Genomic DNA, 26292 nt, shown 5'->3' with positions numbered 1-26292 from the left:
ATGTGAGAGGAAAAACCCAACGTGGACTACGATGCAGTGCCTAAAGTGATCTCTAGGGGTCAGTGTTAATGAATCAAGCTGTGACTTTTTTCCTGGGTGCAAAACCAGTTCCTGGGCTCAAATCTATTCGCATTAGTCTTTCTGGGCTTCCCAAGAATAAAGATAAATGATGGTCATAAGAATGACCCTGTTGGGACTATATGAGTTTGACGTATAATCTGTATGATTTTTAAAAAATGCCTATTATTTTCAGAACAATTTTGTGTGTTTAACACACGTGGTCAGTACCAGTGTACGAGCATTTGGTTGTATTTTCGTTTCTTAAACACTAGTTTTCCCCATTTTGTGCCTCTGTTATTGTTTAGTTGGAAGAATTTTAGGTCACCCGTGGGAAAAATGGAGAAAACGGGTTCTTTTTTTGCCCCCACTTTGGATGCAGTGAGGTTTTGCCTCTGCTCTGGCTGGGGTTCTTGAGACCTGGCTGGTCCGAGATAATAAGCCAGATGAATTCTCCAGGCCTACGACCAAGAGAAGTGCATCCAGCATTTGCTGAGGGCCTGTTCCTACAGAAAGAATGCAGAAAAAGCCCCCTTCACTTGCCCGATAGCCTTGTAGGTGTCCTCGGATACTTTTCAGAGGTACGGGGTCCCAGTGCACCTCAGCTAAGGTACTGTTCACCACGTTGACACGCACGTTTCCGGGAGCCACCATGGGGACTAGGGAAAAACAGGAAAGGGGGCAGAAGCATCAACGTTATTTTGAATTTCATGTAAAAATGCCACTAACAATTTTGGCTTTAAGTATGATCCAGCTTTATTCTATGGACTACCAAGGATCGAGAGTAGATTTTTTGGTATCTGCTCATCTGACTTGGTGAGAATTATGAATCTTTTTCAAAAGAATCGACACTTGGCATTCTGAACATGTTTTTTAACATAGCAGGCTGTCTGCATGCAGGAACGTTGAGCAAAATAATGGCCGCCTGTGTCCCTCCCAATCTAAGCACCTTCTAGAAATGGCCTTGGCTTGCATCTTGGTAAGTCTGTTTCGCTGGTATCAACGAAAGTAGCAATGAAACAAGATCAAACACTTACGGTCTTCTCCAGAATGCCCCATGACCACGGCTGGTTCCGGAGCAAAGCCCACGTCATTCAGAGCCTGCACCTTTATTAGGTACGGAACGAAGGTCGGTGTGCCCGAGACAATATATTTGGATACGTTTGCCACCACCACAGACGTCCATTCATCGTCGCCATCTTTCTGGCGCCAGCTCACTTTGTACTGAAGGCCTGGCCCATTAGATTCGAAACCATTCAAGGGCTAGAAGAAAAGCCAAATAATCAGAGCTTATAAAACAGATAGACTGAGCAACCTTTTCCTGGAACACCAAATTCAATTCCCAGACTTAAGGAAAGTGAGCACTGAAATGCTAAAATGCCAGCTATAAACAATGTCCTCCAGGGAACTTTCATTTTTTTTTTTTTCCATTAGTGATGAGATTCAAAGCTTGTTTGGGATCAACATTTCAAAGGTTGTTAATTTCTATCTTGAAGTTGTAAATACCACATAAGCCTCTCAAACTTGGGCTCCACAGTCAAGGGTGGGTGACTTAAAGCATTTCAGTTACATAGTTTCCTTTATACATTTCTGTTTGTGTGACAGTACATCATTGTCTATTTTGCTCAGAGCCAGAAACTTGTGAACTGCTTCATTCTTTCTTTTATTTTTCTTTCTTTTTAAGATTTTATTTATTTATTTGACAGACAGAGATCACAAGCAGGGAGAGAGTCAGGCAGAGAGAGAGGAGGAAGCAGGCTCCCCACTGAGCAGAGAACCCGATGCGATGTGGGGTTCCATCCCAGGACCCTGAGATCATGACCTGAGCCGAAAGCAGAGGCTTTAACCCACTGAGCCACCCAGGCGCCCCTGCTTCTTTCTTTATTTAAAAAAAAAATAATAATAAGTTGGCTTGTCAGGATGCTTGTCAGGATGTCCAATAATAAGTTGGAGGAGCGTGCTACTTTGCTGCTTTGATCTCAGGGTTGTGGATTCGAGCCCCACAGTGGGTCTAGTAGAGATTACTTAAAAATAAAATCTTAAAAAAAGTTGGCTTGTCAGTCTATCCTGTTTTACACATCTGTATTTATCTAAACACGTACAAGTATGTATGCATATAAATGTGCACGCATAGGTTTCTTACAATAAGTTTTAAAATTGCAAAAGTGAATATATGTTAATTTTCCAAATCCAGAAAATACGGATAAACCAGAAAAAGGAGAGAGAGAGAGAGAAGCAGAAGCAGCAAAAGAAGTTGACTACTTGGAATAACTTGGTACATGTCTTCTAGAAGGTTCTCTAAAATGATGATAATACCAGCTAGCATTTTTTAATATATGCGCTAGGCACTGTTCTAAAGGCCTTATATGCATTAATTCCTTTAATTGTGTGAGATCGGTTCTATGACTAGTCCCATCATATGGATACATAATGTTGGTAGTAAGCAACTGACTTAAAAGTCACACAGTAAGTGGCAAAGCTGGGATTTGCACCCATTCATTTGGGCTCCAAGCATCAAGCTTTTAACTGCTACACAATAACGTCTCTTAAAGAAAGATATGTAATGCATATTTTTCCCCAGAATGGATGAAATGGGATTTTAATACAGACATTGTTTGTTTGGAAAGAGAGAGTGAGCGAGCATGCAAGCGTGGGGGGCGGGGGTGGAGGACAGAGGGAGAGGGAGAATCCCCAAGCAGCCCCCAATGCAGGGCTTGATATCATGTCCTTGAAACCATGACTTGAGCCGAAATCAAGAGTCAGACGCTTCACTGACTGAGCCATCCAGTGGCCCCAATACACACAGTGTTTAAAAACAGCCCCCCCCTCCAACTCTAAGGTAAGTGAGGAAAGTTGAAGGCTTCATGCTGAGCTCACCTTCCAGGTGATCACCAAATTATCAGGCTCGGATCCTAGCCCTTCCACAGCCGTGGGATTTGTATCAGGTTCTGGAAGTTAAGCAGCCACATGTGTGTAAGTTTCGGTCTTTTCTCTAAACAGTGGAAAACATCTCTATTTCATTTCCTGTCACAGAAGCCCCACTTTACCTGCGGCTTTAGTCAGATACTGTTCCGATGCCTCACTGGGCAGGCTCCTCCCGAGGCTGTTCACGGCCATCACTCGGAAGGAGTAGTTCACGTAAGGCGACAGCTTCAGCTGGGCTGTGGTCTGCATTCCAGAAACCTCGGTTTGGTGGTGCCACAGCCCCGCCTCGTGCATTGCATCTTCATATTCGATGATGAATTCTGGCCACGACACACACACACACAAACCAAGACAGTGAGGTCAGCCACCGAGGGCAGGTTCGAGGATACCGAACACAACGATCCAACAAGAGTGGCCAAACAGGAAATATTTAACCTTCAAGAAAAATTCTGTAAGAGCATTTTGATTTAAGAGTTCTATCAGTATCTATCGGGGCGCCTGGGTTACTCAGTGGGTTAAAGCCTCTGCCTTCGGCTCAGGTCATGATCTCAGGGTCCTGGGATCGAGCCCCGTGTCGGGCTCTCTGCTCAGCATGGAGCCTGCTTCCTCCTCTCTCTCTCTGCCTGCCTCTCCGCCTACTTGTGATCTCCCTCTGTCAAATAAATAAATAAAATCTTAAAAAAAAAAAAAGAGTTCCATCAGTATCCTCAGTATTTAAGCACGCCCAGTAATATTTAGTATTCTTTCTCTGGAATGCTGAGTTGAGTTACTTAAAACTCTATTTTTATTTTTTTGAATTTTATTTTATTTTAATTTTTTCAGTGTTCCAAAATTCATTGCTAAAATTCTATTTAGATGTGGTCTCCAGATCCTTAGGAAAGTTTCAATATATGAAAAGATGGTCAGGGATTTTTGTTTGTTTGTTGTGTTTTTTAATAACAGGAGAAATTAAAGATCGTGAGATACTACTTCCATTAAACAGACTGGCAGCAATCAAAAGTTTAACATAGCTTGTTGACTATTACACAGAGAAACAAGCATTCTCCTACTTCTTTCTGGGAAGCGTAAATCGACACAACTTCTATAGAGGACAATTTAGAACATCTCACGATAGTCAACTCAGATAGCCTTTGACTGAGGAATGATACTCCTACCAATGTATTTCGAATACATGCGCTCATGCATACGCTCAGAGGCACAGGAGGAAGAATGCACATTACAGCACTGTTTGCAGCTGAAACAAGCTAATTGCCAGCAATGTAAGTGTTCATCACCAGGACACTGATCACATAAATTATGGTGTATCCACACAGTGGGATATCCTGCAGCTGTAAAAACTGAAGGGGGCTCCTCCATATGCCTCTGAAATGGAAAGATTTCTGAGCTTCATTGTTCAGTGTAACCAAGTAGGGTGCAGAACAGTGTAGAACACTTGGGTAAGAGGACAAAGATGGACCGTAAAGTACACACCTATCTGTATGCTTGAATATACATGTATTCATCCCAGAGTATACACACTGACAGCACTGGGGTCTTGGAGAAAGTGGGAGTGAGAGGTGGGAGGAAGACTTACTTTTCAGTGCATGCCTTTTGCATCTACTAAAAATTTGTGGCATGTACCTGTTTTACCCTGGTTAAAAAAACCCAGGTATTTAGATATTTACTAATTGCCTATAATGTGCCCATGTGCAGTGATGTGAATTACAGACACAAAGATGAAGTAGAATGCTCTGTGTTGCGGTGCTTCGAAGCTAAGTAGCTCGAGTCCGCCTTCCAGTCTCCGTTCACTGACTGGTGATCTCCAGTCCCGTAGAAGGGGACTTGGGCACTTCTATCTGCAGCTGCTGCCTCGCCCTTGACTGGCTCACTTGGACAGTTCATTGACTCAAGCACTCCATCTGCTTCTCTCTGATGGCATGACACACTGGTTTCGGCCAGAAGTGGTCCTGAGCTTCCTCCCCGGCTGGCCCTGATGACTCAGCTCCGAACCCTGAAGCCCGTCTTGGAGCCCCTCTTTGATTCATACTCTCTGGGGTTCTGTTGGCTATACCTTTAGAACACACAAAATCTGACCACAGTTGAGCGAGGTACCTCCGTCCCTGTCGGCGCTATGTCAGGCCACTGTTCTCTGTCTCTCCTGTGAATCACTGCAAAGCCTCCCAACTCATGAGTTCCCAGATTTTCTCAGTGTCTCAGTAATTTTCTTCATGGTTCCATTAGGCCAAAAGAAATATCTAACATTTTCAAGTAAGTAGTTAGGTCCATACAACTTAATAAATACTCATGTCTTCACAACTTACGACCTCTTTAGCACTGCACGACTTCTCGAACCTCGTGAAGAGATCGGACGCCACGTTCCCCATTCCCTGTCACACACTGATGTTCACGTGGTCCTTGCTTTTTACCACAGCAAAGGCTTTGCAGGAACGGCATCATCTCCATACAGTACCACAATAGCATGTGGGAACAGAAAATTGCCTCGAGCTTGTATTTCATGTGGCATCTGACAGAGGTGACTGTTTTTTAAACATCAGCATTTAAAAGTCAAAAACTGAAAATATGTCCAAACTCACCCTTGTGAGTTTGCTAAGATACTTCACAGAGAACTGTGGTCCTACCCAGTCTCCCTGTTCCCCTCTTGTTCTTCTAGAGATCATTTTCATTTTTTTTTTATTAAAGATTTACTTACTTATTTGGGAGAGAAAGAGTGCACGTGAGTGGGAGAGGTAAAGGGAGGGGAGAGAGAATCTCAAGCAGACTCTGCACTCAGCGCAAAGCCCGACTTGGAGCTCGATCTCACAACCCTGAGATCATGACCTGAACCGAAACCAAGGGTCTGACACTCAACTGACTGCGCCAGCCAGGCGCCCTAGACCATTTTCAATAGAATAGCCAGAGTGATCCATTAATCACTCCTCTACTTAAATCCCTCCAGTGACTTCCAACCCTTACCGTGGCCTCCAAGGCCTGCCCAGTTCACACTCCAGCCCTTGGTAGCTGCAGGAGCTCAGGAGGAGCGTGGTCTCACGTGCACACTGAGCAGATCCTTCTGAAAGGTGCCGCAGAAGGAGCCTGCTGTGAGCACTCCTTGTGGAGGGTTCTCTTCTGAAGGGAGATCTGAGCAGTGCGTGTGTGCGTGCTTGTGTGTGTGTTCTACATATACATACGCATATACAATGTGTATTGTGTTTTACATATGTACCCACATACAATGATATTATAGACAACAGCATAATATATTATTATTAATTTTATTTTATTTGTGGCCTCAGCTCAAATATAAGCTCCATATGGGCAGAGAGTTTTGACTGTTTTGTTTTAGAACAATGCCTACTACATAATAGGCACTCCGTAAATATCTGTTGAATGAATGAATGAATGAGTAGAAATGCTTTGCAATCTAATGGTGTCATTTTAGTATAGGTGCAAAGAGTCTCGACACGTCCTAACCAGCTAAATCTGGCTATTATATTGAATTGACTGGAAGATTCAGCACGAATGAATGAGGGTTCTGATCAAGGACTGAAAACAGTTGAGGCAGGAACACCTCTTAATAACACAAGATGGAGAGGAGGTTTTTGTTGAATTTCATTGGAAGTATTCCGCTTTGCCTGTGGGTGCAAAAAACCAACACACATATCACTTTGGAGTAATCTGAGGTACTCGTCAGAAAGGAATGTAGCTTCCCTGCAGCACAGGAATGAGCTCATAATATATTACAGGCATGTGATACTCTCTCAAGAAGCTTTTCACTTTTCAAACACCTAAGTACCTTGGGAGTCTAATTCTATGGAGCTCTTCCAGCATCCTTATGGTGGCGCCCCTCCCCCTACTCTGCTCCCTAGGCTAGCGTCCTGATGGCCAGGAGCGGAAACTGTGGAATGTGCCTCTTTTCACAGGGGCTGATCAGAGGAAAGAGGCCCACTCTGGAAGGTAACATACCTACTGTCCACACCCACTTCTGTGACCAATTGTGGGTCCGCAAAATCACTTTAGTCACCAAATCTCTGTTTCCTAACATACATGCTGGCAGAATGGTGCCAGTTCCTCCCGCATTAATGGGCAAAACGAACAGCTCACAATGAGTCATCCAACTATGGTAGAGATTTAAGGTGATTCTGACCGATCGCACACAGAAAATTCAAGTGTATTTGCTTAGTTAACATCTTAGGCAACTAAGTGGTGTCCTATCCCAGAGGCTGTAACCGGGAATAACTCAGGCTCCGAAGAGAAGACCGCGATAGATCAACATTTTTGTTCTATTAGTAATGAAACAGAGAATGCCAGAAAATCTCTCTGTGAGGACTTTCAATTGCATGTGATAAAGTGCTTCGGAAATGGTCCTGAAATTTATCAGTGACCAAGACAAGGCTATGACGTACTTGTGATAGGGCTGTTGTTGTCGTTGCCTGGCGTCCACGACAGCTGAACACTTTTGTCAAGTTGATCTGTCAATTCTAAATCAAAGGGAGGATTTGGGACATCTGTAGATGGAACACACACACCACAGTTAACCATCCATCCTTATGATACTTACTAATGATACTCTTCACAGGGGTGGGGGGGGGTCGGTGGGGGAGCATCTTAAAGACACAGCACACTTTTAATGGGCAATGAGCATGCATCTGAAATGAAACGGGAGACACTGAGGTTGCTGGGGACACACGAGCACACCCAAGACAAACCACCAATGACTTCTGCTTGTTCCTTTTTCAAATGAAACCAAATCCCTTGTGACCAAAACCAGTGAGGTGGGCATGCGTGGTTCACCAGCACCCTCAATGTGCCTTCTCATAGTCATGAAGGAGTGCAGACAGAGGAAATAATACGGAAGCTTTATTTCTAATAAATGAGAGACAGAGAATAGCAGATGCCAGAAGACCGATACAGGCAAATATAATGTACTGCTCAAGAAGACTTCGTTCTTTCTGAAATGCATGCAATTACAGAGTTTGGAGCTCCTGGAGAACATTTATATTTTTAGGCAAATTCTAAGACTGAGTAGCCCTCCGCATGCACACCTCATGCAGATGCTCAGTACAACAGTCGGCAGGGCACATGGGGACATGGTGTGTTTATTCTCAGAGGACACTAGGGGACAGACACCTGTTGAGACAAAGGTGTCCCAGGAGCATGTCTGCCTCTTCTAATGGTACATCTGAGATCCAGAGAGTTAACATTTCCCTCCGGGCTCTTTCCTGACCTTGCTCTTGGGAGTGATTGTGGCTCTTGGGGAATCAGAGCCCATATGAAAATACGGGCACTTCTTCCCTATCAGAAAAGAAGGAGTAAATGTCTACCAAGGGACAGCTCTTCTATACCCTGACTAATGATACCATGTAAAATCCAGCTGAGTTTTATACCATAAAATTAATTTTAATTTTTGTACTTACAAGCTGAATAAAGATGAGGGTTCTTTAGTCAAAAAGAGTTCTGGAAATAATTTCTGATTTATTTTCCAGGCTCAGAAAAATCACACAACCTGGAAGTGCTCTCCTTTAGTGATTTATGTTTTTTTTAATGCAATGAGTTGTTTTTCTCTAATACAAAGGCCACATGTTCTAAACATCCATTGTTTTCCTATGTAAATTTATGGAAAATGGGATCCCCAAATGTTTATGTTTCCGAGACAACTTTTAATAGACTGAAATTAAAAACTACTCTGCGGAATGATCTTTGAGATTCTTTTTTTTTTTTTTTTTAAAATTCTGGAAACCATGGAGGACAGCTTTTGAAAAAGCATGATGCTATACAAGGAAATTATACCAAAGAGGACTTTTATCAAATGAAATTACTTTATAATAACACATGAAATATTTAGCAATGAGTGGTACTGCATTCAGTGAAACATTCCCGAGCTCTAATGAAGAAATGATTTATGGCAGTAAATGAGCAACAGAACCGAATGCTGGACAGAGCCCTCATCCTTAAGGCAACACAATCAGTGATATGGTAGAGAAAAGAGAGGAATTAAATTTTTTTTCTTTTTGCACATGTGAACTTTTTTGACAGAAAACAGAGAAAGAAGACTCATATTAGTTTACCGTAAGTAGGAGCTGGAGTTGGAGTAGGAGCTAGAAAGGACATTAATATAAAGGATTTTAATCAAAATTAGTCATGGAAAGATATAAGATAGCACAAGAAGACAAAGACCAACAGTGATTAAGATTCTAAAACCAAGCTGTATGCTTAGCTGTGGGACACGGTACTGATAAACACGCAATAACAATGTGGTGGGGGGTTGGGGGAATCCTTCAATCTTAAATCAAAGTACACTATTTCTCCCGATTTTCTTATAAAAAATATCGCTATTACGCACAGCCATCATTTTATTCCAGCGCTACTACAATAGTATATTGACACTGAAATGACTGCCTCAAAGGCTTCTCATGAAGAAGAAAAATGCAGGTATTTAACCCCCCTACAGAACTGTGGAACTGTAACAAGGAAACATTTACTCTGGACGGTTTTCTTTCCGACCTAACACAAGACAGCCAGGGTGCTGGGTGCGTTTGCATTCTTACCAACAACGCTCAGCACGGCACTGGCAGAAACGTTGTCGAGAGTTGTGTTGGCCACACACGTGTAGGTCCCGCCATCGTCGTCCCATACATCAGCCACCACCAAGTGGTCTTTGTCCACAGTGAACCTGTCAAGAGAACAGGTTCAGAGCAGCTGAAACGGACACCCGACCACACATGACGACGGATGCTTGCTTTCCTGGCATGAAAGAAACTCTGTGAATTCGAAACAGAGAGAGAGAGGACAAACATTTGTGGCTCGTTAGAGCAGAAATCCAAAAAATACGTCTCACTTCGATCATGATGAAAGCTGGAAGACAATTAGAATGGACTAGAAGCTTGGGTTAGAAGGGATGTCAAGTCATTTCAAGCATGCCCTTGGAAGGTCAGGAGCTTCCCTGAAGACCAGGGGGGCACCCAGAGGGGGTGTGGGGGAGGCTGTAGTCACCCTCACCAGTAGGCTTTCCTGTGGCTTCTGCTGCTAAGAAACATCTGAAGAGCACTCATCCAGCTCCATTTCTAACAAAGTGTTTATTTTAAAATAATTTATCACTGACTGTGGAAATTTTGTGTCATTTTGGCCGCATGCATAATCTCTCATGGGAGAAAGTGAATGCAAAGAATATTATCGACTTTAGCACAAGCAACAGGATGATTTAGATCGGCAAGCACCATGGAGAGTTCTCTAGGGGTCACTACCCGGCAGGAGAAATTACTCAGTAGGTCAAAAATCCATGTAAATAGGATTCGTGCATGATTTTAATGAGGATGCATAAATCACTCACTGTCTTTGCAGGGAATTTCCAAGTTAGAGCTTTAGCCACCTTCACTCCATGGTCATTTCTTCCTATTTCCTTTTCATCGTTACCAGCTCTGATGCTACAAATAAAACTGGCCAGCTGGGGGGCACCTGGGTGGCTCAGTCAGTTAAGCATCTGCCTTCAGCTCAGGTCATGATCTCAGGGTCCACATCCTGCCCCCTGCTCAGCGGGGAGCCTGCTTCTTCTTCCCCCCCTGCTCTTCCCTCTCCCTCTGCTTGTGCTCTCTCCTGTTCTCCCTCAAGTAAATAAATAAAATCTTAAAAAAAAAAAACCTGGCCAGTGGGAAGCACAGAATTAGATGAAAGTCCTGGGTATAGAGGAGAAGGTCACATAGTTGTTTTTTGTTTTGTTTTGTTTAGGGGTGGTTAAACTACACACACTGCTTAGGCACACTTGCAAGCAAACCACAGGGGCCATTTCCACCAGCACAGGACATTTCTTCCACTAGGGGGCGATGTTGGTAGCCTCCGTGACAGTTAAGCTTCCGGCAGTCAGCTCCAAACCTATTCCTTCAAATTGAGGCCTCACCCAGATAATGGATATGACTTTTCTTCCATTCCAAGTTCAAGGACCGCAACATGTTTACGCTCTTTTAAATTTTTACCTGTCTCCCCCGCCCCCTTTCTACTGGCTTTAAGTGAAATCAAAAGAAAATTCCCTATTTGAATGAAAACCAGTGTCCTTTAAAATACCGACAAGGATTTAGGTGCACTCTGCTGATTAAAGTGATCGCATTTCTGCTTATTTGTAGACTGGTAATGAAAACATCTGTCGAGACTTCACTGTACAAGGTAGAAAACAATGGAAGTCATCCAAGGCCTGAAAGGTTTTTTTCCCATCCTGAATTACATAGGAGCCCAGCACACAAAGACAGACAAACATTCTCAGGGTCTGATTTCAATAACTCGATACCTTTTTAGGGTCCGCACATTTTGGGAGAAAATGCACTTTTGGGGGGGGGCGGGGAGACCAGATTTCACAAACTTTAAAAACACAACCGAAAAGTCACTCTACAATAAACTTTTAGTTCTGAGCAGCTTAAAGAGGCAGAGAGGAGAAAGGGAAGAAATGGTCTTCAAGGGGAGCCTGGGTGGCTCAGTTGTTAAGTGTCTGCCTTCAGCTCAGGTCATGATCCCAAGGTCCTGGGATCGAGCCCTGCATCAGGCTCCCTGCTCAGCCGGAAGCCTGCTTCTCCCTCTCCCACTGCCCCTGCTTGTGTTCCCTCTCTCGCTGTCTCTCTCTTTCTGTGTCAAATAAATAAATAAAATCTTAAAAAAAAAAGAGTAATGGTCTTCAAATACCTTCCATCATTGGGCAGCTCACCGTTGTCCTTCAGCCACGTGATGGTGGGGATTAAGGTATGATCGTGCTTCACCTTGCATTCGAAGGACACCGTGCCCCCCCTTTGCACAACTGCATATTCGGGCTGTTTAATGATCCTTGTTGCATCTGAAATTTAGCTATTGTTATCCATTGCCAAAGGTGAGGAATTTGCTCAAAGTCACGTCATACCTGAAAGAACTTCGTTACCTCCACCTTACCTTTGATTTCTAAGTGAACTTCATTCTTTGCCATCCCTAATTTATTCCTTGCAACACATGTGTAAGTTCCCGTACTGTCCTTTTGGGCCACAGGAATTTCCAAAGTGCCATTTTCATGCAAAACATAAATATCTTCACGAAGGGCACTACCTTTAGCTCCCTTGAACCTTCATTACAGAAATTATCACAATGGGAATAGAAAAAAATCGTAATTTGAAGTCAGACATAGAATGCCACATTGGAGATCAACACGCGGTCATCTGCGTCATAGTATCAAGTTCAGAGACGTTAGAATCTGCAAAAGACCTCCCAGATTGGATGCCTATAAGTCAGTGGGATCCATGAAAGGCAGGAGGTAAAACTGGGACATTTCATGAGAAATGGTGCTTGATAAAATAAGCCAATCAGAGAAAGAGTATTATCATACGATCTCTCTGATATGAGGAATTTGAGAGGCAGGGCGGGGGGCCATGGGGGCTGGGGAGAGGATGAAACAAGATGGGACCAGGGAGGGAGACAAACCATAAGAGACTCTTAATCTCAGGAAGCAAACTGAGGGTTGCTGGGGGGTGGGGGTGGGGAGGTAGGGATGGGGTGGCTGGGTTATGGACATTGGGGAGGGTATGCGCTATGGTGAGTGCTGTGAAGTGTGTAAAACTGATGATTCATATCCTTGTATCCCTGAAGCAAATAACACATTAGAAGTTAATTAAAAAATTCTTTTAAAAAATAAAAAAAAAGAAATGGTGCTTGAAGCATTAGGATGACAATATGAAATACTTCAATTATAATTTTCTGTATCAGATTCATATTTAGTACACACATTACTACCTATTCTATCTCCACATGGGTGATAAAACAGGCAAAAAGACGACAGATCTTTTTGGTCTTTTGCTTCCTCCTGGGACATATTCGTAAGTCCATCTGCAGGCCAAAGTTCTAAAGCCGACTCGATATGAAGATGTTTGATTTGAATTCTAAAGAGATTTTTAATTCATATGAATAGGAAAATATCCAGGGGAGAAAACCAACCACGCATGTATGTAAAGTATGCGTCTGCTTAGCTTCCTGGTTACTGTCAGACAGAAGAGGGCATGGATAAAACCGGCTAAATGGGAACCTCGTGACCTGACTAGGACACCAGCTGCCCAACCACTGTGCTTCTCTTCTCTGCCCCTGAAGTGGAGACCTGGGGAGACTGTCCTTAATCCCACACCTGGTTTGGTTCTCACATGAGCCAAGCTCCATGTCTGGTCCCTGATGGACGACCAGTAACTGAATGTTCTGATTTTCTTTCGCTCCTTCCTTCCGAGCTGCTGCCCGTCCTCGCCTTGTGCCTCCCAGCTCAGGCTAAACTAAGCAAGCACCTCGATCCTGAGCGGGGATGGTTTGATGCGAGGACTGAAAAGACATGAGGGAGCTTGGCCGGATCCCTTAAATTTTCAAAAAACATACTTTCCCATGCCCCCCACCCCCCATGCCTGACAAGTGTGCGGCTGCGTACATTGTAGATGGGGAAGTATGCAGCACCGAGCGAGGAGTGAATACATCTCTATGAGTGAATTTAATCACAATAGTATGATGGAATCTGCACTGTCGGAGAAATTGAAGGCTTTAGCAAATGTAAGTATTAAAGACAAACAGAGCCGTGGCTTACCACTCAACGGTCGGCAGAGGGGACCCAAAGAAGGCACAGTCTAGTAAAGCAGGCCTGTCTGTGATGACCTGATAGAGTGTATTTGCAGATGTAAGGATTCGTGGTGGCTCAGCTAAAAAAAGTGGAAAAACATAAAGTAAATGTTAAAATAAAACCAACATTTAGGCCCACCCTGCATTCGAAGGCCGTTCAAGTTCACATTCCACACAACCCATAGGCCTCTCCCCTTATGTTCTCTGTCAGGTACGACACCACCAGCCAACAGGCTGGAGAAATTCAAGTTTTCTCCTTCTGTCTCATACCCCACATCTCATCTTGCTCAGGCGTGCTGTTTTCATGATTTATTTATCTAGATGTCCTACTACCCTGTGAGTCCCTTGCAGGCAGGGAAGGGGACTTTTATTGTCTTCTTCCCAGAAACTAGGTTAGGGTCTGGCACAAAAATAATGGCCGAGTACTTCTTTGTTTGGTGATGGGCTCATCCTCACCCCGGGGTTCTGAGGGGGGTGGGGGTAAGAGTGGTGACAAGCACACAGCTGGCAGAAAACAGAAACACAGAACCAGAAATCAAAACCGCCTCCCCAAACCCCAGCTACACGGGAAGTGTGCTCAGCGAGGCGTGGGAGTCACTGACCTCCATTTCGAGCATGAAGGAAACATGCCAAGGACTGGTTGGCTTCCCGACTAGGATTTCATTCGAAAGGGAGTCTACTACACTTAAAGAGTTGGCATTTAATTCCCTGGCACCACAAAAACAAGTCTCACATACAATTTTAATACTTTTGATGTTTTGGTGGTTTTGTCCAGTATGAGAAATGGAATGTTGACATAATCCAACCATTTCAAACAGAGGACCTGAATAAACATTTCTCCCAAGACCTACAGACGGCCAAGAGACACAAGGGAGGGTCTGCATCACTCATCATCAGGGAAATGCAAATCAAAACCACAATGAGATGTCCCCTCACGCCTCTGAGAATGGGCAAAGTCAAGAAGACAAGAAACAACAGGTGTTGGTGAGGACATAGAGGAAAAGGAACCCTCGTGTCCTGTTGGTGGGAATGTAAACTGGTGCAGCCATGGTGGAAAACAGCATGGGGTTTCCTCAAAAAATTAAAAATAGAAATGTCATCTGATCCAACAATTCCACTATGGGGTATTTACCCAGGGAAACAAAAACACTAACTCAGTAAAACTGTGTTTACTGTGGCATTGTGTACAATCGCCAAGACACGGAAGTAACCTCAGTGTCCATCAATAGACGAATGAATAAGGAAGGGGTGTGTGTGTGTGTGTGTGTGTGTGTGTGTGTGTGTGAGATACTACACAGCCATAAAAAGGATGAGACTGCTCCATTTCAGATAACACCGATAAACCTAGATAGTATCATGATAAGTGAAATTAGTCAGATGGAGAAAGACAAAACCTATGTGATTCCACTCATAGACCATAAATGGAACCTAAAAAATAAATAAATAAATAAACAAACAAAAAGCAGGATCGGAACTCTAAATAATGATGGTGGCCAGAGGAGATGGGGTTTAGGAGTTGGGCAAAATGGTTGAAGGGGAGGGGGAAAGACAGACCTCCAGTTATGGAATGTCTAAGTCCCGGGAATAAAGCAGGGCATCAGGAACGCAGTCAATGACACTGGAATCGTGTCGTATCAGGACAGCCAGCAGTTACACTTGTGGTGAATACAAGCGTCACATATATACTTGTCAGATCACTAAGCTGTACACCTGAAACTAGCGTAACATTGTGTGTCAACTACACTCAAAAAACCAAAACAAAACACCAAACGTTTCAGAAGATGCTTGAGTCTACCATAGCATTCTAAACACATTATTAAGAATTAATAAATAGAGGCGCCTGGGTGGCTCAGTCTGTTAAGCATCTGCCTTCGGCTCAGGTCATGATCCCAGGGTCCTGGGATCGAGTCCCACATCAGGCTCCCTGCTAGGTGGGGAGCCTGCTTCCCCCTCACCCACTCTCCCTGTTGGTGTTCCCTCTCTTGCTGTGTCTCTCTCTGTCAAATAAATAAATAAAATCTTTAAAAAAAAGAATTAATAAATAAACGTACATATGTGATGAGGATAAAGGCCGAATGTTATGACTAATGATTTATTTTTTAAAAATCAGAATGACATTGTTGAACTTACAGTTTTTCAGGATGGAATGGCAGAAACATTTGGTTACTAATAGCAGATTAATGTTATTTTCCTTTTGAGGGTTGAACAATTAGCCTAACCCTATGTGGACCAAGCAGTCTTTTTGATTATATCTACGGTAAATAATTGGCCGCTATAAAAATTGCGTTCTGAAAGAACAGGGAGGCCAGAGTGCCATCCCCTTTAGGGTAAGGTCTGTGTCTTACCCCTCTTCCTATACCCCATGCAGCAACCAGGCCTCAGTACATCGCACACAGTAGAGGCTCGCTACGTTTTTGCTGAGAACAGCAGCAGTCACTAACTGAACCTGCCATGTCTTTAATAAAGGGAGAGCTTACCCAGCACGTTTACAAATGCGTTCGCCAGTAAATATCCATATTCATTAGAGGCATTGCACTGATACACCGCACTCGATCTTTCTTGAACATTTGAAAAGATAATGGTATCGCCGTCTATGTTTCTGCTGGGGTCATCGGGAGCAACTGTTTGGGTGCAAAAATATAAGGCCTCTGTTTATTCTTCTCTGTGTGAGGTCTACAAGCTAGTAGGTAGAACAGAAACACACATGCCGACTGAGGTATATGTAGTAAGAAGGAGGAGACAGAGAACCCAGGCAGAAATCCCAGTTTTTCCTCCTCTGACTTTGGTTATCACTTCTCAGCACATTCAGTCCTAAGTGGACTGATTCTGTAAAACTGAGTCCTAAGTGGACTGATTCTGTAAAACTGAGTATTATTTTGAGAGAACCAGGGGAAAAAGCACAAGGTAGGTGAAAACAGAAGTACACATTCGGTCCTAAGTGGACTGATTCTGTAAAACTGAGTATTATTTTGAGAGAACCAGGGGAAAAAGCACAAGGTAGGTGAAAACAGAAGTACACATTCGGGAAAGTGTTGCCTGTTCACAATGAAACCATGATTCTTCACGAGGAGGCGAGTTAATTCTTGAGAGGAGACAGCAAACGCTAGTCCGAAACAGAGAAACCCTTTAGCTCAAACGAACCTGTGTCCTTAATGAGCCCGTTTTTGAAATAAACAGATAAACAAATAAGTACGTAAAGATGTCTAGGGGGCCAATCATCAAATGTGAAAATATTTATTTTTCTGTATCAGAAATTCCTGAGGCTGAGGCAGAAACAAATCATGTGAAATTATGTATTTTTCAGCTAAATCTCTCAAGTACATGAAAAAAAAAAAAAAAAGTCAGGACGAGGACTGATCCTTACCAAAGTGGAAAGGAACAGGGCAAGCAGCGTGATATGTGCGAATTTAGTCCAGGTCACACCCAGCGGTGTGGAAGTGCCGAGTTCCTGGAAATGAATTCCCGTCTGCGAGTGCTAAACTGCAGGCTGTGACCTCACCTTGCTTTAAAAGCACACTCAGAGGGGCGAGAGGTATCTGCCTCAGCACGAGGCTCAAAATCAACACGCCATAATCGCACCCTTTCCCTCAAATCTCTGCTTGCAACTTGACCCACTTAAGAAGGCTTTGCTTCCATTCCAAACACCGTACTTGTCTCTTTGATGCCAGGAAAGGGAGGTACATCTAAGACATCGTTATCACTGCATTTAGATGCCTTTATCCCTTGCAGATCTCAAATATTTGGTTCCTCTGTGACTAATTAACTCCCTTGAAGACCTACCGGTAAACCAAACTATAGTCATTCAGCCTTGTCTTAGTAGTCCCGTTTTCTCTGGCTGCTGGAACAAGGTACAGAGTTAGTGCTTAAAACTGCATCAATTTCCTGTCCGACAGTTCTGTATGTAGCTGTTCCATGCTCCAATCGAATCAATAGCTAATTTCTAACGTCGCCTTAGACACTCCGGTTAGTTCGTCTAGTAGTAGGGGAACGCTGGGATCCTTTGGGTCGGCTTCTTAACTCATCTCTGCTGTTTGGGACTCTAAACGTTTCAGAATGCCTTAAGAAACATGTTCTTCCGGGGCGCCTGGGTGGCTCAGTGAGTTAAAGCCTTTGCTCTCAGCTCAGGTCATGATCCCCGGGTCCTGGGATCGAGCCCCGCATCAGGCTCTCTACTTGGCAAGGAGCCTGCTTTCCTTCCTCTCTCTCTCTGCCTCTCTGCCTACTTGTGATCTCTGTCAAATAAATTAATAAAGTTTAAAAAAAAAGTTAAAAAAAAAAAAGAAACATGTTCTTCCAACCAGAAACAAATACAAGTTCTGATTCCTTTAACAGGGTAAAGATTCCATCCGTGCATGACGGCAGAGGACAGAGATGTCTCACTGGCCTGGGAAGTGAGCCACAGCTGCGGCAGACAGCCAGGTACCCCAAGAATGTGGTATACTGGGGGGCCACCCACATCCCTTTTCCCAGACCCCAAATCTACTATCCCTGGGTCTGACTCACCCACTCTCAGTGATGACCATCCAAGCAAGGCTGATGGAAAAGAGCAGGGTTTCCAGAATCTCTTTCTCTGTCAGTTACTCTCAGCAGTTTGGGACCTAGCACTTGGGCATTCGTTGCTGGGTTGCTTTGAAGGACTCTCGGTGCCCAGAATTCTGACTGCACCTCTGCAGACACGCTAGACAGTGGAGGGAGGGAGGGCAATGCCCAGGCAGAGTGTGAGCCTGAGTCTCTCTGGGTATGTGAGGACAACTCCTCACATTCCTTGAGTACATGGAACTCTTAGAAGTCACAACCCACGTGCGGTGTAATGGGTAGAGAGCTCTGGGTTTGTACGATGAGAAAGTTCTGGACATCTACTCAACTGCAGTATGAATATACTTAAACTGCTGAACTATACACTCAAAAATGAGTAAGATGGTACATTTCGTGTTACGTGTTTTTTTATATTTAACTACAATCAAAATACCTCACCATGAACTTGCAAGACCAGCTCTACGAATGAGGCCAGTAGGACAATCTTCTCTCAGTGGGAGTTGTGAATCACAACATACACCATTCTAAGGAGCTTTTATGTGGCCCACCCGTGCATTTTTCCTTGCCATCAACTCTTTTTAATGTTATTCGTTACCTAAAGGGCATCAGACTGTGTCTGTCTTATTGCTGCTTAATGGAGCAGTCTTCAAATATTTATTTTTTGGCAAGGTGTTTAGGAAAAAAATAAACCCTTTAGGTAATAGTGAAAAAGCTAATATTTCTCCATGGGGGCTGGGGCTACATTTTCCTTAAGTACTTTTACTAAAGAAACACAAACAAACCCAGGCACCCACAGTGACAGCTCAGCTGGGAGTAGACAAAGACGAAAATTACTAGTGTAGAGCTACTGGAAGTCCCTCAATTCTGTGTGCTGGCCGCTGGGTAGGAGTGACTGGCCAGCAACCCAGCCCCAGGTATCCAAAGGAATAATGATTACTTCTGGGAATAGCAACTCCGTTTGCTGTAAATGAACAACAGAGAAAGAAATCTGAGCGTGGAGTCATCACATCCAATTTAAAGCTCCAAGGGTAAGGTTCAGAACTGGGGTGAGAGCCTTCCAGCAAGACATTCTTCTATTCTAACTGTCCTGACACACCTGGCCAGACCTGGAAATGCTTCCAACATTCAGATAATGAGAGTAATAATGAGTGCCACTTAATTTGTATAGAGCACGATCCGTTTAAAAAACAATTTTATATTTATCACGCCATTTTATTTCCAAAGAACTTTGTGCGATGGGTTTGGGGGTCGGGGTGCAATGGAGTAATTAGAAAGTGTTGCTGTGCGGAGAAGAGAAACCAGAGACTGGAGCACACAGTGGTACGACATGAGAAGAACGCTCAGATTTTCTGAGGCAGTCCATTTTAAAAACATCTCCTTGAAATCTGGACGTTTGACCGTGGTGTAGAACACATCTCTAGGTGCAGAGATGAATCTCCTTTGTCTACTTATTCCATCCCTCATAAAGGGATGCCCATGGAGCCCTCTGCTTTGGAGAAAAGGCAGAAGGGAGATGCCTTGGTGGAATCTTGGGAATGTTCTGGACCGTGCCTCCATCCTCCCGGCTGCAGAAACGTGGCTGTTCCCTGACCCTCGCCTCAGCAGCTGTCCCCTCAAAGTTTCTGCAGCTTCTTAGGGAAAGGTGTGGTGTCCACACAGCTGGTGCTCCCAGCTAACTTCTGGGGTTTACATGAAGCCCTCCTGAAGGTTAGGAACCCTCGCCATGCCAATTCCATCCACCGCGTCCTGTGGCGACTGTGCCGTCCCTCGCCTAGCCTGCCTCTCCGCCTCCCCCAGCCCCAGCGCTCCATTGCTACTGGAGGCATCTGTGGGGTCCACAGCTCAACAAGCCACAGAGGAGAAACAAGCCCATCTCCCGTGTCTAGAGCGGCCCCCAAACCTCAAAGGCAATTCGGTTTTGGGGTCTCCAGATTCACAGGCTAATTATCAAAAAGGATGGAAAGGGGAGAGGTGCAAAGCTCTTCAAACTCCTAACGATTTTTTCACCGTTTTCTTCCACATTCACTCCTTAGGTTGGAGCAGGGAGGTCAATATGAGGTGGAGGCAGAGAGGCTTCACTTTGAACTTAGCTAATCAAGGCTCGGCAGAGTCTGTAGATAGATCAGCTGCTGGGGGTGGGGCAGGGCACAGGACCCGCCCCTATGGTCTGCAGCCCCACGGTCTGCAGGACCACTGTGCAGAGAGCTCTGAGGGTCCCCACCAGCTGCCAAAGCCCATCACCTGTTAGCAATGAGATCCCCCACATGAACCCATGAACTCTGAGCCAGGCCGCCAGATGCGGAGGAAACCACCACTCGCAGATGCTGCACATCACCTTGGTATATGAACGAATTTGGAACACGATTTGGGAGATTTTGTTCTAACTTTCTGCTTGGGACCTAGTCAGATGATTTGGGATTGCAGTGGAAGGGCCTAACTTGTATCCCAGGACCACTGTCCTGCGTACCCCTCTACCAGGCAGGCCTTTCCCAGTTGGTTCCGCCCCCAGATATTTCATTTAATGGGGAGTGTCTCTGAGTGCACTTCAGAGCCCTTCACACAGCTGAGCAACAAGGCTTCCTGGGAGGCGCCGCTGGTGCCTGGTTTGGTTGGGTCACAAGCCGAGGGGATCAAGACAGAAGATCAGCTTCATCATCTCATCTCCGAGTCTACTTGTGTCGTTGACCCAACTTGGTCTCAATTTCCCCTACTTCGGACTGGACTGCATTCTGGCCATGGAGCCCCAGGGGTTTATCTTTTTCAACCTTCCCTGGCTCCTGGGTTTTCCCCATTAGGGGGTAAGGTGGGTGGCCCCTCCCACTTGTTAGTCCAATGGAAGCCAGATCTCCGGTGCACGGTTAACCCTCCCTAAAGGGCCCAGACCCTTTCCTGCCATTCTGAATGTGTTCCTGGGAAAATTAGACAGTGCACCATAAAACTTCTTCTGTAGGACTGGGTCGTATCCTCTTCTCTCTGTTTCCACTCACGGCAACAGCTTCCCAATGCACAACCACAGGGTACTCTCTGCACTTCTTCCTGATCTCAATCATGGTTAAAATTGGGAGCAGAATTACCCAAGCCCCAATTGCTGGCCTCTTTGCAATCTGTATTCTCCCACGAACATAATTTCCTTTTACAGTAGACACAGGCTGCCTGTTTTAGAGTATCTGATGACTATTGTACAGTGTGACACAAACAAACTCCTAATAAAATTCATGGGATGGGGAGCTCTTCCTTGGTCTAGACCTGCCATTGTGAGACCCGGATGGTGAGACACAGGGGCCGAGCCACTGAAATCTGCCAGCGGTTCTCAGATCCATCTTAGCGTGAAGACTATTTCAGAAAAGTCAGATTAAAGGGGATTTCAGTTATGTAGAATTAGAATCCATTTTTGATTCTGGCTTGGAGGCAATGAAGAGTGAAGCTGCTCTACTTTGTCAACCTGAAGGCTGTCTTTATTGTGAGTCAAGAATACCTTTGTTGATTATTATGTTACTGGCTGGAGGGTGAGCCTGAGTCTAGGTTTTAAACGAAAGCCAATTTTCTCTCTCTGGGTCTAAGAGAAGGTGTGAACTCCAAGAAGGAGAAAATGGGCAGAGTCTCCTGCAGGCAGCAGCAGGTGGTGGGTGAGGCGGGGAAAAGGAGAGCTGGTGGGTTCTCTCTCTCTCAGGAATCCGGAAGCAGGGAGGGGCAATATCTGGTTTTAAGTTTGTTTTGCTTTGCCATAATCCTCAAGACTCCACTGTCCTCAGGCCTTTAACCAGGTTTTGTAAAGCTGGGCTTTGCTGTGACTTAGAAGATTAATGGATGGGCCTGTGGCCACACTTCAGGGGCTGTTATGGGCAGCGTGGTGGCAGGCTGGAGAAGCTGGCTGGGAGAGAGAGAGCCGTGAGTGGTCCAGGGAAGGTGGCCGAAGAGGTGGCCCACAGCAGCCGGGCCTGGGTCAGTGCTGCTCCAGGTGAGCTCGGCATACCTGGGGAGGGAAAACTAATCAAAGACCAACGGTCCTGCAATACAATCATGAGGCTACCTTCTTCTGTGGGCATTAAAAGGGATGGTGAGGGTGCCAGGGTGGCTCAGTTGGTTAAGCGTCTGCCTTTGGCTCAGGTCATGATCCCAGGGTCCTCCAGTCGAGCCCTGCATCGGGCTCTCTGCTCAGTGGGGAGTCTGCTTCTCCCTCTCCCTCTGCCTGCTGTTCTGCCTACTTCTGCTCTCGATCTCTCTGTCAAATAAATAAATAAAATCTTAAAAAAAAAAAAAAAGGGATGGTGACCTCTGAAGACCAGAGAACTTGGGGACATCTGGGCTGTGCTTAGGAATGAAAACTCTTTAAATGACCACAGCTGTGTCTCTTACTCCCATCACAGCCACTGGCTCTATCCCTAGCCTCCCCAGCATGTCTCCTCCGACTCCTGTGACATTTCCACAAAACACTTGACATTTGGAACGGAGAAGATCTGAACTCTCCAGAAATGTTTCTTTCTGACCCTGTCATTCTTCCTAGGATCCATGTAAAAAGACCGGAAATATTGCCAAGTCCTAATCAACACATACCATCACGTTGAAGGGCACAAACTATTCTGTCATCAGGAACATCGAGAGGTAATAAAATAAACATCCGAAGGTAATTTGGCACCTCTTTTTAGCTCACACATGGCTTCCTTCCTCACCCCCAGTGATTTTATTCCATTTGTTCCCCATCGAGACAAAGCTATGCTTGTAAAACACATTGCAACCACAGAGCCTGTCAAGGCAACTTACTTTCTATTGGGACTCCATTCGATAACCAGCTAATTCTGGGCTTGGGGTTGCCGTTAGCTCTGCAGATCAGCCTCCCGTCCTCTCCTGGGGACAGCACAAGGTTTTGAGGTGCCATGATCCAGTATGGAGCCGCTTTATGAACGAAAGGAAGAAAAAACCCCCCACAAACATATGAATCATACAAGCACTCTAGCAAATTCAGTATACTGAACTCTTTTAATATCGAAGTAAATATTTAGCAAAACATGTGTTAGCCTCGTTTTTTTAAAGAGTGAATAGTATTGTAAGTGATGCCTCAAAGAACACTTCAGACTTTCAAAAGACTGTTTCTAGAGCCTTTTGATACAAAGACCATCTCGTTTTACATTAAATTAATCAGACGTTAAAAAGGCAACAGATTTCGCTAAGGTTGTAGAGTGAGTTACAATACACATAGGCTAAGGAACATGAATTTAAATTCTGAGCCCTATAGAATACACATAATTATAAAACTGGGAAGGAAGTTAAGAAACTTCACTTTTTTGAGAAGTTGCGAAGTTAGTATGGAGAATTCCCATGAGCCCCTCAGCCAGCTCTCTCCAATGTTCCCTTACATAACCATGGTACAGTTATCAACACAAGAAATTAACACAGGTACAATACCACTAGCTAAACTACATCTTCTTCTTCTACCCATGCCTTCTTTCTGTCCCAGGACCATCTCCTGGCTACTGCATTGTCTTTACTTGTCTTGTCTCCTTATGAGTCTCCTCCAATCTGACAGTTTCTTGGTCTTTCCTCATCTTTTATGACCTTGACACACTTAAAGAGTACTTTTCCGTTATTTCATAGAATGTCTTTCAACTTGGGTTTGTCTGGTGTTTTCTCATGATTACACTGAGGTTTTGGGTGATGAATCCCTCTTACTGGATCATTTTGGGGGATACACGATACCAATATGACTTACGACTGCTTATGCTAACCTTGAACACAGGTTCAAGGTATCTGCCAGGTTTCTCTGTAAAGTTGCTATTTACCTGCTTTCCATAGTCTATTCCCCAGAAGTGAGTCACTAAGTCCAGCCCAGACTCAAGGGTAGGGAAATTCAGCTCCCTCTCCTTCCCAGAGGAAAGGTGAAGCCTTTGTGAAAATATGTTAAACCTGCTTCCATAATTAATTTTGGGGGCTGTGTATGTGTGTACGAGAAGTACGTTGAGGCTAAGGGGATCCTCTGTTTCTCCTTAAACCTTCATCTATCTTTCCTCACTGGCTCTTGCCTGCAGGAGTTATAACTGTGGGATGCTCATGGTGATTTCTGGTTTCCCTCCTTCTTCTTACAATTATTAATTGGAATTCTATGAGGAAGGTTTGAAAGAGAGAATTTTTGACCTGATTTAGATGCGTTCTAAAGAGCAACGAGAAAAGATCCAAGGTGTCAGGATTGTTGATAAAAATTTACATTTGTTATTAATTGAAGTTTAAATCGAAGGCGTATTTAATTGAAGATTTATGACTTCTCATAAAGGCAAGAGCCATGCATTTGAAACCATTGTATACCTTTAACTGTGACAGAAATGGTATGATAGATAGCTCCCAGTGGGTTTTTGGCTATACACTGGTAATTTCCAGAGTCTGCTTCTGAAACCTGAATGATCTGCAGAGTTTTCTTGAAGTTCTTATAAAATGTCCGGTTGATGGGCAGTGTTCCATCTTCTTTTATCCAGTAAATAATTGGGGTAGGCCTGATAAGATAAATAAATGATATTATTAAAAAAAGAAGTTCACCTTTCTGCTTTTGAGGGTGAATCTTCATGCAAGTTGGTAACAACTTCTTTGTCTAAAGATCCTGAGGAACAGAAAGACATTGTAACTAGCATCACACTTTTATAAATAATGCTCAGACCCCTGTGTTGAAGTCTGTGAGCCAGCACCGCCACAAAAGCAGCGCCGGGTTAATGCGTGGCACACCGTGACCTTGGACTTCCCTGATGCAATGAGCAGGCTAGCCTAGGTGACTTTGCTGAAGGGACCTCATTATTGTCTTCAAAGTTCTGATCAGTGAGGCACGCCTAGAAAATTGTACATAAACGAATATGTCAATCAAAAGGCTTACTATGAAATTAATGATACTGAGTTTTTTAAAAAATCAGCTAGAGTTAAAAATGCAGAGAAAGTGCTGATGTACGAATTTGTGCCCATGAACGTTTGCACACATTTCCCTAACAAATGGAAGAATTTTGATCTAGTGACTTTAGAAGATTTTCAGGAGAGTGAAATAAAACTTCACTGGACACAAATGTTTATTAAGCACTGAACTATGGACCAAGCACTGAGTTGTATGTTGGGAAGACAAAGACCAAAAAAAAATATTTGGCCTAAGAACCTCAGGAAGATCACAATATTTGTCCTTAGAAATTCAAGTGGGGTTAATTGGTTGATTGTAGAATTGCCTCTGGTTTGTGTAGCTGAACAGAAATAATTGAACATATTTCTTTGATGAAATACCTTCTAAAATGAAACCTGCTGGGAATATAAAAAGAGGTAGAAAATGTAAAGTCATTTTCAAAAATGGAAGATACGAGACCAATGTGGCATCTGATACCATATTCTGGTGTTTCTTTTTAGTCAGATAGTCTGCACCTCACATGATCTGAGGGTGAGAGGATCACGGGGATAGAGGCATGAGGTCAAATGAAGCCATGGATTGTTCTGGAAACCTGCTTACTTCTCCACTGAGTAGTTATTAAGAATTAGAAATATTACGATTCTGTGAGTCCTACAGCTACTGGTTTGTAAATGATAAACTCTTCAATCTTAGTTTTACACCATCCCGTGGTTTTAAAAATTCTTTTGGAAGTTTAATGCAATTTCCAAATACCAACCGTATTTTAGTTTTTACATAAGAGACCCTTCGTGGGAAGGGGAATCATAAAATTGTGAGAATGGGTATCCCTGCTCCCCGAAGGTTGGAGGTTAGTAGATTAAACCACTTTCTAACACCATGATGAATGAAAATTGCAAGGGGTTGGGGGTTTGCTTTTAATTCTAATGGGAAAGATACATCCTTAATATATCTTTAAAGGGGAGTTTTGCTAGTTTCAGTCACTTGAACAGAGTAGCGTGTGCTGTGATTTCCTGATGGGACCAGCAGAGGCCTCCACGTGTCTCCTGCAGTAAAGCCATTCCTAGAAGTCAATTCTGGGAAGGAACTCAAAATTGTTGCATTACCAGGTCAAGGACAGTGCAGATCAGAACATGGGATCATAACAATGTTTCTGAGATTCCATGCAATGTTTCCAGTAAATGTGCCCACATCAACAGTACTTGCTCGGTGCCAGGGTTAAGAGGGGACGATGTAGGAACTTGCTTCTGACGGGCACCTAACATAACAGTTGTCCTTGCATCTGAGCTATGCACGGATGAGTCATCTGCAAAGAAGCTAGGCTTGTGATCTGCCTAGAG

At 44.0% G+C, this 26292-nt stretch overlaps 1 protein-coding gene across 1 annotated transcript in view; it reads right to left on the bottom strand.

The window, feature by feature from the left end:
* The window catches only part of NRCAM (neuronal cell adhesion molecule), a gene marked incomplete at its 5' end in the record, with an annotated part of 72910 nt that overhangs the window by 29700 nt on the left and 16918 nt on the right, over nt 1-26292 (bottom strand). Inside the window, 13 exons of the mRNA XM_080818182.1 lie at nt 601-716; nt 1095-1320; nt 2935-3005; nt 3105-3302; nt 7365-7466; nt 9027-9056; nt 9507-9631; nt 11626-11773; nt 11866-12032; nt 13523-13634; nt 16032-16175; nt 22852-22983; nt 24388-24572. Coding sequence (XP_080674308.1) covers nt 601-716; nt 1095-1320; nt 2935-3005; nt 3105-3302; nt 7365-7466; nt 9027-9056; nt 9507-9631; nt 11626-11773; nt 11866-12032; nt 13523-13634; nt 16032-16175; nt 22852-22983; nt 24388-24572 — 1756 coding nt within the window. The remainder of the gene's footprint in view (nt 1-600; nt 717-1094; nt 1321-2934; nt 3006-3104; nt 3303-7364; nt 7467-9026; nt 9057-9506; nt 9632-11625; nt 11774-11865; nt 12033-13522; nt 13635-16031; nt 16176-22851; nt 22984-24387; nt 24573-26292) is intronic.

Source organism: Martes martes (assembly GCF_963455335.1).
Source record: "Martes martes genome assembly, chromosome: 11".
Taxonomy (NCBI): domain Eukaryota; kingdom Metazoa; phylum Chordata; class Mammalia; order Carnivora; family Mustelidae; genus Martes; species Martes martes.
Note: the sequence above shows the minus strand (reverse complement) of the source record. Positions and strands in the feature narration are given on the sequence as shown.